The 13,099-nt window shown below is 42.6% G+C and overlaps 1 protein-coding gene across 12 annotated transcripts in view; it reads right to left on the minus strand.

Annotated features, from left to right (window-relative positions):
• The window catches only part of ablim2 (actin binding LIM protein family, member 2), a 94,517-nt gene that overhangs the window by 27,203 nt on the left and 54,215 nt on the right, over positions 1–13,099 (minus strand). For 9 of the 12 annotated variants that reach the window (XM_037112556.1, XM_037112564.1, XM_037112562.1 and 6 more), the window contains exons 4-9: positions 12,152–12,264; positions 11,139–11,265; positions 9,787–9,880; positions 2,863–2,950; positions 1,557–1,615; positions 1,259–1,300 (exon numbers count right to left, since the gene is read on the minus strand). In XM_037112556.1, coding sequence (XP_036968451.1) covers positions 1,259–1,300; positions 1,557–1,615; positions 2,863–2,950; positions 9,787–9,880; positions 11,139–11,265; positions 12,152–12,264 — 523 coding nt within the window. The remainder of the gene's footprint in view (positions 1–1,258; positions 1,301–1,556; positions 1,616–2,862; positions 2,951–9,786; positions 9,881–11,138; positions 11,266–12,151; positions 12,265–13,099) is intronic. The other 3 variants (XM_037112560.1, XM_037112558.1, XM_037112566.1) reach the window with 1 other exon arrangement.

Consider the following 13,099-nt stretch of genomic DNA (forward strand, 5'->3'; position numbering starts at 1 on the left):
AACTGGCAATATGTCAAATACAGACTCCAAACAAACAGGGGGCGGCATACTACCAGAGTAATCAATGACTGCAGGTTACGGTAGCTGCCATTAGCTTGTTAGCTTCGCTAGCCGTGCAGCTAGCACTCCTATTAGCCGACTCTGCCGGGGACTGGGAGCTCAGTGCACCAGGAGAGTTTTGGTAACATTTACCATCACAGTATCACCTCTTGCCTTAAAAAAGTGGCTAGTTAGCATGCTAACTTCAATTCATAGCTCTGTGCCACAAAAAATGGATGTCTTTAACACAAATCAGAAATCAAATCTGCTATTTCTTCACATTCTGTTGATAATTTTAATTATTTTTTAATGGTTTAAACTCAAAATCTCATATATATACGCACATATGTATATATATTTAGATGCTTATAAACATGAATAAATCTGTAATCTATATAATTGGTAATCATAGCCTACAAATACATTTGTTGAGTTTAATTCACTTACCAATTGTTTTGTTGTTAAACATTTACTATGCTTTTTTGAAGCAAAGAGGAATTCCTTTTTTGTATGTATTTATTAGCAGTTAACTGTGTTCTTATCAATACTTAACACTTCAACACGCAGCTACTAGGTCTAAAGGGACATCAATGCTTTATCAATGTTAATAAATCCATCATTATGCACTTTTGAACCTTTTCCTTCCTTGAGATTACAAGACATGCTTCAAGGTCTGCATGCTGGAATTGAACCCTGGTTATCGCAACATAAAAGCTATTGACCTTTTTTCTTATTGTTGGTACTTTATGTTCACAGTGCATAAGTAACACACGATGGTACAATGGTGCTATTAGTGAAGCTGTACCAGGCAATCACTGCTAATCACAGGTTTTGTTAAAGCACAGACTAAAGATTAAATATTTCCATTGACATTAATTATTATAGTTTGGTCTTTCTCCACTTTCCTGGTTATCAGTTATGTCCTGTTTGTCTTTCAAGCTGTGTGAGTGTTACTATACAGATCCTTCAAATGCAGGTATCAGTCATCAGTCATCTCCACTCGCTGATTAAAGTGTCCCTGCACATGCACCTACAGATAATCAGCGTCATCGGTCATCGACCATCGACCATCGACCAATCAAAAGATCACACTAGGTGGCCTGTGGGTGCGGCTGCTGGTCAACCTGAAGCGACTATAGTAGTGAGGTGTCTACGGTCACGATCAACCCATGCAGCAGATGGTTATGGGTGGGTGCAGAGCGCATACAGCAGCACCAACCTGTTGCGCAGGGGCATCATTGAGCTGTATCCGGACCTGCTTCTGGGAGGGAGACGGTTACAGTGAGGCATGAGGATGGGAGACGGTGGAACGGCACGCACTGAATGTAAAGCTACAGGGCTGCTACTATCGGTTAGCAGAAACCAGAGTTATTGCTAATCTTCCCATATTGCATTGAGCAACGTAATGAGTCCCGGGGGTCTTTGGTTGGGGTTTTGTGACACAGTGGTCTCAAGTACCCTGTCTTTTTTTTTTTGATAAGTATACATTTGTGGCCTCACTTTCTTTTTCCACCCACCTTGCTCTTTTCCTCCAGCTTGGCTGCTTGTCTGCATGGAGGATGCCAGATAGTGGATCCTGAAGACACAGAGAAAAAAAGATGACAGCTATCAGAGAGATTTTTCCAACGTGTCACCAGTCGAGTTTGCATTTGCACTGTCGCTGGCAGTGTGGCTCTCGTTTGGTTAGCCTAGCCAATTTCCTCCAGAATGAAATGACTCAAATTTTGTTCATCCATTCATGTTCCCAGCACAATAGAAAGGATTTGTAGTGTGTTAGGAACAGGTGTGTACATTGGCTTGGAATGTGTGGGAATTGTGTCTAATTCCCTTTGTCCGCGGCAGTTCTTTGTGTTTAGTACTAGTTAGCAAACGCGACCATGCTAATTCACAAAATAATCGGTTGGTGCTGAATACAGTGAACATCACAGGCTAAACATCACTGGTGGTGACGTTAACATTGTTAGCACGTTAACATTAGTGTTTAGCTCGAGGCAGCATTGTGCCCAAGAATAGCAAAAACAGAGCTGCTAGCATGGCTGTAGGCCTGCAGTCGGTTACGAATGATGCAGGATGTCGGTTCTTTGGTAGCCGATATTGGAGCCTAACCCTAACCCTAACCCTTGACTTAAAAATTGTATTTTTGTAGTTATTGCTAATGTTTGTTTCATACTGCTTAATATTGTCCTGCTTCTGTTTTTTTCTCAACTTTATACAGTTAGCTCTGAAAATAAATCCTAAATCCTGTCATAAGCAAAGAAAATAAAAGAGCACAGTGCCGACAGCGATTCAAAGTGAAGCTATGAAATCACTATAATTATTCAACTGCCTTCTAAAGAAGACAAACACCACCTTCCAAATTCCACGCGCGACTCACTTCCTCCTTTGCTGCGATGACATTTATGTGGTCACAGCTTCAGAAATATATTTCTGACGAATCTGTTCAACTTTGCAATTCAACAAGAGCCGAAGCAAAGCTCCGGCAATGAATACCATCTCTGTGAGTGTGGCAGTGTGGATGATTCATTAACCGACCAAGCTGCCAACCCCAGTGCATTGGAGGCGAAGCACATCCAAAATGCGTCATGTTTTGGTGACGTGTCGGTGAGCGAGAGAGACTGAAGACAGGTGTTGATAGTTTAGAGACACGGGAGGAGGAGAAAGGGAACAAAATGACAAGAAGAAGTATGTCACAACTAGATTTTTTTTTTTTTTTTTTTGCTTCATCTAACAATAGATGTGCTTTAGGATTACACCCTTTGTTGTCTGGTACCTACCCTGACATTTGAAACTACACTAAAAGGTTGAAAGGAATTTGTCTTTTACCTTGCAGGTACATTTCCTCTCCCTCTGCGAACATCTGCTCGCAGCGGGCACAGCGGGCACATGAGGGGTGGTAGTGCTTTTCTCCAGCCTGTACAGCATAAAACAAGAACAGGTTATGATAATGTGGCACTCATCGTTGGGTTTGGTTTCTGTGGGGGGGGATGTTAAGGAATTTAGTTAGGCACTTCATAAAGCAGCAGAGCCCCCAATATCCCGACTTTTAGGCTCGGGTGCGAGTCAAGATACAAAACTCGGCACACCTTCTCTGCCAGGGAATGTCCACACCAAATGTTTTTAATTGAGATCTCTGCTACAGATAGCAGTATAATTATTTTGCTATATTATAAATAGTCTCAGCGTTAAAACCGAGGTAACCCGGATAACATCGTTAGGGGATACTTTTGTCAGATTCGACACAGCTCCTCAAAAGAAGTCAGAGGTGGAAAGCCATTTTACATAAGGAAAATGAAAAAAAATATAAGGAAATACAAAAATAAAAGAACTCTTGCTAAGGCTAAAGTATAAGAGACGTTTGATTTGGTATGTCATGATTTGTCATAGGTTTGACTTGAAAACATACGGTGCAAATTTGATTTATACGGGCCATCTTATGGATTAGTACTTTATAATAAAGGCTAATCAACTCATGATTATCATTTTCTCATTCACTACTTTTACTACATACGTTTTTTTTGGGGGGTGGGCGGCAGAATTTGGCTTTCATACGAGGGATCCATGCATGCACCACAATCAGCAGCAGTTCTTAGTAGACATGGCAATGTTATGTACAGGCCTAATCTTGAAAAACGCACGCGTGTGACAATAAAGTGCAGGACCAAAAAAACACTAAAAGTGATTATCACTGATGGAATTTCCAACATATTTAGGGAATAAAGTATCTCATCACTCTAAAAGCACATGATGTCATCGCATTGCCGTCACAGGAAAAGCCTCAATCAAAAATTAAAGTACTCTCTCCAGATATAATGGCATAGTTCATTTGAAAATTCAAAATTTGATCTTGAATCTGATGCAGCAGGAATAATGAGGACTGGTGAGCTAAATGTGATTCAGACCCCAATTAGCATTTTAATCAAAGTGCAACCAAATGAAATTGGACAAATGAAATCCAAGGAAAAGGTTGCGTTTTATTATTTAGCCACAAGGTGGAGCACTCGTGTTGGGTAAGGAGCGGTGTAGACGCAGTCTAGGCCGAATGGTCAGCCGATGGGAGAAAAAGCAGGCAACCCCAGCCGTGAGGAGCTGACTACAAATCAGTCAGGAGAGTCCAGGTCCAGGTATTACTTGGGAGAAAAAAAAAGCAAAGGCCAGGTGTTTGAAAACTGGCGGCATGTTTTGGACACCTTTGCCAACATCTCATATTTGAGCTGAACCGAAACAGAAAAATAGAGAGAGAACTGGAGGACAGAGGAAGTTGACTTAGAAAACATTCAGGCCCAGAGATAAAAAGGCTGGAACCGGATTGAAATTCGAACGTGGAACGGAGGCAGGAAAGGAGATAGCGCTGCTAATCCTTCCTATGTCAGAATCCAAGGTTTGCATGAGGCAACGATTATCATATTCAACGTCCGGCAGGACTGATATGTCAAGGAAGAGGAGGGAGTTGAGGATGGTTCGTTCAGGGGTGGGGGGTGGGGGTTGTTTTTGGTTGGGAATGGGGCTGTAGCTGTAGATCATTATTTACCCAATTACATATACACCATTGCGTTGACCAGCCAGCAGTGATAAACGATCACCTCAGCGACGAGCTGCTGGACACCAAACATGGAGATGAAAAACGACAAAGTTTCAATTCAACCTCCCTCCACCGCCGCCGGCTCCAGTTCTTGACTGGGCCCCCCCGTCCCCGTTAAGTGGACTCTCTGATCTCCCACAAATGCCGTGACATTTCGGATGCTCAGTCTCACGGTCGCTGTTTTTAAAGTGCAGCACGGCGCAGGTGGAAAGACTGGAAACGGCCTCTATGCTTACACTGTGTCTCCCTGGCACCTAATTTGAGACTAATAAATGACACCAAAAGTGGCGCAGCGGTTATATCATACAGCATCGACTCAACGCTGGTTGAAACCTCCCTTTTGTGTTTCGAAGGGATGAGTTCATCGAAGGTCTTGGCTCGTCTTGAGAATCGCGAGAACACCCCGCCTCGCTCGGCACAAAGGCCACCAAGACACAATTCCGGCACTTTTTCGGAGACGGGTGCTTTTTAAGTCCACGCCTCATTTGGCCAACACGACACAGCGGGAAAACAGAAGTGGGTGACGTCATTTTACACGCAAAACACTCGGATGCGCGCTCTCGTCTCGTCTCTCATGTATCCCCCCCCCCCCCCCGCTCTCCAGACACTGGAACCCGAGAGGTGTTTATGAAGGGGGGGGGGGGGGGAAGGGGAGAGGACCGCCGTGCGATGAAAGAAGAGGAGAGAAAGTGAGAGTGAGGGATTGTTGTTTGTCCGCATAATGCCGCTCCGTTGTTTTTTTCCGAGGTCACGGCGGGAGCTTCCAGGACCCCACCACCACCACCACCCCCTCGTCTAAAAGCTTTCTTCCTCTCCTCCTGTCATCCCTCTCTTCCGCCCAAGGAGAGTATCCTGTGTCCTATCCCTTCATCGCTGCAGAACAACAGACCAGACTCAAAAAAAAAAAAGCCACATTCCTCTGCGCCCATTTCTACCTGCCTCGCTAATGGACCCTTTCTCCCTCGAGCCTGTCATATCTACCTCATCCTTAATCTGCTCGTCTTTTTCACTTCTGCTCGGCCTGCAGGGGAGGTTGCACGGAGGGCGGCAACGGACACGTGACTGGTTTTGTTTGTAACTGGACCAGGATGACGATGTCAGAGATGCAACTGGGTGAATGTCTAAGTTTGAAACAGCGGGAAGATACTTGACCATGCGAAACACCATGAACAGGGGTTGTCGTCGCATAGTACTGCGATCGCGCCCGGCGTCCTTCCGTTTCAGAAGGGTTTCTGACAGCAACTGCTTGCGCTCACACTCCGATCTATCACTGCAGCTCAGGACGATGTGATATTCGAGCTACATTATACCTTTTAGTTTTTTGTCAATGTTGGCTGCCCCCTGTGGACAAAAGGTGGCACAACACCTTGTCTTGCAAAGACCTTTATTTGGCTCGTGCAAAAGAAACTAAAAGAAACGACACGCCATATTTTAAAGATTATTTTACTTTTTTCAAACACTGTTGTTTTCACGGTGCACGGCTAACGAGGTAATGTATCTGCTTGTGACTATGTGTGATGAATGATTGCAACATGACTGTGGTGAAAAAAGTCACACTTTGCTTGCGACCGTTAGCAGATTTAGATGCTCTTTAGCCGAATAGCACATTTGTTCAGCTTAAGTTAAAAGTTAACAACAATACCTAGCATTGTTTGCCTTCATAATAATAAGTTGATAGCTAGATATAGCTCTGCAGAACAGACTGATATTTGTTTTCCCACAATCAAACAAAAGAGCCAGTTATCTGCATAATATGTTGAAAGTATTAACCAACTCTCACCGTATTTATGGTGTTTATTTCATTCTTTCTAAGCCTGACCCTTAATATTACTTTCCGCACTTTCTTGTCACTGCTGCTGTCTTGGCCAAGAAACTCCCACTCAGTACTGTAACAAACATGTGGCAGCGGTGACACGATGACCGTCACGCACTCAGTCGTTTGCTGTCACTGCTCTGCAAAAAAAAAAAAAAAAAAAGCTCGTCCACTAAACCATGAGTCACAGTATGTTTTTTTCTTAGAATCCATGGTATAGTCCGGCGCTGTGTCCTCGTGGAAAGACCGACGGCAGAGCGCGTGAAGCCAAACGTCGGGTCATGAACTCTGCCCGCCACTAATATAACCAACCACACCACAGTCAATGTTGTAGACAGTCATAAATATTACTTTGGTCTGAAGATACTTGATATTAAAACTTTGGCGCAGACTGCAGAGCTACTAGTAACTGAAGTGATCACTGAGTGGTCAATGAGAAGTGCAATATTTGCCACCAAAATGAAGATATAAGCAGCGTTAAGTACTTTGCATGGCTGTTCCACTGTGATCAGCGCAGTCCATCACTGACAGCAGCTGAACAGAAGCCAAATAGATGCGATATATTACTCCGCATGACTGCATACAAATATGAAAGCAATACTGTTCACTTGGTCATTTCAGGATCTGTGGCGGTGTTAAATACATCATGTTTTTCTTAAAATTGTATATTGACATTTGGCTCTGAGACGACAAGGTCATTTTGAAACATATCGGTGAAAACACATTGGCCAGACCACAAATGTCAGAGTTTCTCTTCATCTCTATATACTGTTCGCACAAACCGAATCAGGTCACACACACACACACATGCAGCAGAATGACTCAGGTGTGACTCAATGACAAGCTACACACTGTGGATGACGACCCTAACACAATCGTATCTAGTTACACTTTTTAAAGCATCGGATAACAATGACGTTTTCGAAAAAGGACGGGAGCTGAGTGTCCTGTAGCTTTTGGGCATTTTCTAGAACCGGAGGCCGCGTGGCTTTTGTTCTATGGCACATGTGTACCTGAGAGCGAGTGACGATGAATGACTGAGCTGCCGGGGGGTGAGGTAGGCGAAAGTTGAGGTAATATGTGTGCGCAGTAGAGAGCGAGGTCAGAGCCATTATCCCACAGCCAAAAAAAAAAAAAAGAGTGATTGTGCTGAATCGCTGAGCAGGTCCAACAAGAGAGCGGTCTCCTCCGGTTGGCTGGATATTCCCTGTGGACCGTGACACAGCAGGCTATAGAGGGACTAATGCATCATCTCAGCAGAGCTCACCCCGTTTGCCTCTCAAAGCTGCAACGCGTTTTCACATTCTAAAAATCACGTGGACAGGTTGCTGGTCCCAGGTCTGCGCATTACACAGGTAGCCTATTTCAGAAGCGTGTGAAACCTCATCATGAAATTTTAACGATCGCTTTGGGGGAAATGGTGTTGGCACTGGAGTCTGTTAAGCGGAAATATGAGAATAAGATGCATGAGGGGCATGAAATAACAGGATGCATTATGTTAAAAAGATTACAGTATATCACATTAAGGACGACATGATGAGATCGCCATTTAAAAGGGCATGCCGATGATTTAACCACGTGAAAGCAGGACTCCCACGGCCGGCCCCCAGCTGGCTGTGATGCAGGACTGACAGGATCCTGTTTAAATCCATTTAAAATAAAAACCACGATGGCTGGAGCTTTCGTTCTTCTTGCAGCAGACAGCTATGGCTTCTGTATTCAGCCCAAGCACGTTGTACGACTGCGATGATGTTACTGTATCATTATTTCAAGTCTGGTGCAATACAATTTCTATATTCAGTAACCGCTGGGATCAATATGTTTTGATCCTTACGTTATATGTTACCTATGGCTGCACATATGTTAGTGCTATGGGGTTCAAACACATTTTATTTTATGTTCTTAAGCTTAGACATATTCTGAATGAATATGCTTTGGTATTTTATTTTGGTAAAATCTGATAAAACATGTCCGATTTTTTATATTTAAAAATGAAATAACTATATGTATATATTCGGTTTATTGACTTTTAGCTTAGGTTGTAGCGATTGTAGGGATATAAAGAATTTAAGGATACTGCAAGAAATGACATCCCACTAAGCTAAAATTCCTATGTAAGCGTTGGAGGACCAAAGTTCAAAGTTGTTGCACTTCAGTGGCATTTAGGGAATCAAAAAACAACAACAGTTTGAAATAAGAAATGCCAAAAACAAAGCAGCAAAGGCTGAGATGTCCAAACTTTAAATATAGGTAAAGCCCCTTGGAACAGTACCAGTAGCCATTTTGACATAGCGGCCAAACTTTGTAATCAGAATCATGCCCGGGGCCTAAAAATACTTGTTCCCAGAAACTTCTATTGTGAAAGAAACAGCATTTTTGGAGATAAATGACTCGTTATCATGATTATTTGGTGCAACAATCTTCGGATCGTTTAGAAAAGCGCCACAATTTAATTTTTTTTTCCCTATTTACATTAGCAGAGGGCTAATGTGGAAGTTAGCAGGCTCAATCAGCGGAAGGGTCTGGTGTGCACTCTCTGTATTTGGGTTGTTTTATATCTGGGAAGGTGAACTTTTTTCGGCTTCAAGTGTCACTGAGCTGCTTTCGATGGGAATGAGTGCGACGCTGCCTCAGTCGGGTACATGTGTACTGCTGGAACTTACACTTGTAATCATATCCTTCTCTAGACCCTTCCATATTTTATCATTTATAAGTCAGAAGTCTCCAGCTTCTCTGCTGACACTGTTGCACACACAAGCTTGCACCTTTCAATGTTTATCCGAGGTAATGTGTGTGTTTGCAGCTTATTCAAAAGCAGTCTGTACTTCCATCTAAGCCTCAGAAATGTGTCTCCACTGTCTACGCAGATAATGAATCTGACTGTTACTTCCACAGCTTGAGTAAATCTGTTATGTCAGACATGACAAAGCTCCCCCAGAGCCACATAAGGCCTTTTACAACTGCTTATAAAGAATGAGTAGTGCTTCTTCAGAATGAGACTGCAGGTTTCGTTCAAGGTCAGTTGAATAAATGACACGCCTACTCTCATCCATTAAAAGTCAATGTTGTGAAAGAGAGACGTCTGTCTGAGTCTCTCTCATTATTTAGCGTCAGCAGATAGCGAGCTAGAAGGCTATTTGCTGTCTTTATTCAGTCCCTTACTCATCTGCACTCACCTGTAGCTGAACACTACAGTCATAACGCCAACAAAAGTAAATTAATTCGATTGAATCCATCCATTCATCTCTAAATAAATTTGTCACTATTCACCTATTTCCTACATTTCTCTTCCCGTACCTCGCCCAGATTTTCTTTCCTTTAACTGTAACCAGTGTAATCAGTGCTGCAGCGTTACCTCCAGGACTTTTCCGGTGATGTACTTCTTGCAGCTCTCGCACTGGATGCCAAACATGGCGTGGTAGTCCATCTCACAGTAGGGGATTCCATCCCTGACAGGACAACACACAGGGCAAGTCAGCGGATTAGAGACGGCACAGAGTGTCAGATACACCTCACATCACACAGGAGACAGCTCGGAGCCTCCTGCACCCCGTCTGAGCCGACAGTGCTCAGCAGCTGCTAAGTGAAGACGCAGGGTTGAGCTTGACCGATTCACAATGTAAAAATATCGATCAGATTTGTGCTAATCAGGGTGTTGACCAGAGGACAAATCGTACATTGTTTCTTAGACCTTCCAAGCAGCACCTACTCTGCTATCTATTTAGGTTTCCTATGGTACGATAACTTTTTCGGGAAAATGTGATGGTTACAGGGCTTCACGGTAAATGGTATTGAACAATTATTGTAATTATCATCAGTGACCCTTAAAAGAATGAAATCAGATTGAAGTTTTTGGTTGAATAATATCAATATACACAAAATATTATCTCCCTAAGGTCCCCCAATTGGGTGGCTCACCCCTGGAGATAACCCTAACCCTAACCCTTAAGACATGCACAACAATCACAGAGCCACTACTGCACTAATTATTAAAGAATATAGTCATATTTAATATCAAATTAAACAGCAGAAGCTGGGCTACAATGTGTAAAAAACCTGTTTATACGACCCAAACACAGCCCAAACACTACTCAAATAAACAACTAAACATGGATCACCCTAACCCTAACGCCTAACCCTAGAAAATTGGCTTGGGGCTTAAAAGGATAACTGCAAATGTCAATCCTCAGCATACCTTGAAACCGGTATACTGCTGCAACCCTGCTTTCTTTATACTCCACCTCAACAGTGCTGCATTGAGTGCTGGATACATTTCATGTTACATATACATTTTGTTTGACTTCACTTGAGTAGTTTGCAGTTACAGGCTATAAAATGCTAAATAAATGGTTAAATCCAAGGATAAAAGACCAAAGTTGTTACAATAATAACAGTTATAACATTAGAAATATAGTAAAGCATAAAGTAAAGATAATTATGACCGTGATTTAACCTTTTAGATATTGCTGCTTGAGGCTGCAGGGACTGTCCAATAGCTCGTGCTGCACTTTTCGCTGGTTGCATAACATTTCTAAACAGCCAAAGTACGACGCATTCGTTAATAAACTGTAATATCTAAGTGGGGAAAGACTAGCAAAAGTTATATTAGCTATTATAATCATAATGCCTCCATAACACAGGGAGTTAAATCAGTTTAACTCGAAAGTGAAGTGTTGGCACTCCACGTAAGGCCACACAGAGACTTACTTGCTGATGTACTCGGCATTGAGCACCTTGTTGCAGACTTTACACTTGAAGCAGCCCAGGTGCCAGTGCTTGTCCAGCGCTACGAGAGACTGTTCATTCTTAAACTCCTTCCCACAGCCGCAGCAGTCTGAGCACAACACAACCGAGACAGAGGAAGGTTAGTTGGTATCTGATGGAAAACTGTATTACAGTAACACAATACTTAAGTTAAAGTGAAACTCTCACCAAAATGCTTTTTTATTATCAATGTGAGTCCGTTTGTTTTTGGAGTGCATGGGGCACTTTTATGCTAGCATCAAAATCGCTATTTTCAAAACACTAAGAAGCCTTGACACAACATGAGACTTTGCTCGTAGTATCACCAGGGTCTCTACACATAGCTCAACTGAACCACATACACTCTACCTAGACGCGTCGATCTCCAAGTATGTCTGGGCTGCCATGACGGCGGCTAGAGGAAGAGGCTACTGCTAACGTGGGTTGTTCAAAAAGTTTCTTTTTTGTTCTCAACGCTCGTGTTTATGTGTAGAGACCCTGGTGATACTGCAAGCAAAGTTTCATGGTGTGTTGAGCCTTCTTAGTGTTTTAAAAATAGCTTTTTTGATGCTAGCATAAAAGTGCCCCATGCGCTCCCATTGAAAATGAGTTTGAGGTGAAAACGAAAATGCGGTAAATCTTAAAAGTGGCTCTTTTGTCGTTATTATGCTTTTACACAAAAGTTTGACTCATATACATTCACAAAAAAAAAAGATTGCATTTTGGCGAGAGTTTCACTTTAACTTTCTCAAGTGGGGTCGTTTGTTTCTTCACAACCATTAGGCAAAAAGGCTGAAAGGAACATTGGGCATTTTGGTGTCCCGAGAGAGGGATGACTTAACACAATTTAAGAGAGTACCAATTTGAGAAAATTACAATAATGAGCAGGTCAACTAAATATAGTTTGCAGGTTGCAGTGATGTATGATTTATGCTTTAGAGAGACAGGTCGCCGAAAGACATCAACAAAGTACTGACTGTGGACAGCCTGTATGGGTGCAGGGCTGTTGGCAGGCAGAGGCTGGGTACACTTTTGGCAGATACACTCCTTCCCGTTAAATGTCACTCGGTCGCCGGCCGGGAATGGCTGTCTGCAAACAAAGAGCAAAACAGACAGAACATCAGTTTATGGCATCGTCTGATATGGTTTGTGCCTCCCTAAGCTTCCAAATCCGTTCTAAGCCCCCGAAAACAAGCTCGTGATTGGACAGAACTGTTTGAGGGGGGCTCAGTAGCTTCTTCTTAATGCAGGGGGAGGAAGGTTTTTATTGCAAACACATGAATACAATCCTCCAAAACCTTAAGAAGTTCTCTCCTATCTGAAAAATGGAGAAAAAACAATTATCACCCTGGTGCCGTCTGGCAAAAGATACATAAGTATCAGCCGACTACAGGGCAGCTTCTTCTTCCTCAGGCTGTGAGACTCCTGAACTCACCCTCATCTATTTTTTTTTTCTTGTGTAGCATAAATGGATTACAACTGTTGTGTAACCCCATGTCGTAAAATGACAATTAAGTGAACTGTGAATAATATTCTGATGACCAGATGTGGTCAGGGAGTGGCGTCTTTTAATCACAACAGGAACATTTGGTGGAGATTTTCTGATAAAAGAAACAGACTGTTGCAAGATGTTGAGCAGAGCCACAGCCAGGATGATTTAGAAATGCTGACATCATGAGGAAGAACCCAGCCCAACGCAGAAGGAGAAAGTTCTTTTTCTTGGGTTTTATTTCAATATTTTGCACTCCATAACTTCTACATAGTTTTTATTATTTATTTTATTTCACTGCATTATTTCAGCATTTATTAGTGTAAACTCCTCATTCAAATTCTAAGAAACCTTCTTCAAAATTCCACCATTCCTCTAGGACATTTCTCTTGGGGAAAAGTAGAATGAGGCTTGAAACAAAGACAGCTTTAGATTA

This window comes from Acanthopagrus latus, chromosome 10 (assembly GCF_904848185.1).
Source record: "Acanthopagrus latus isolate v.2019 chromosome 10, fAcaLat1.1, whole genome shotgun sequence".
NCBI lineage: Eukaryota > Metazoa > Chordata > Actinopteri > Spariformes > Sparidae > Acanthopagrus > Acanthopagrus latus.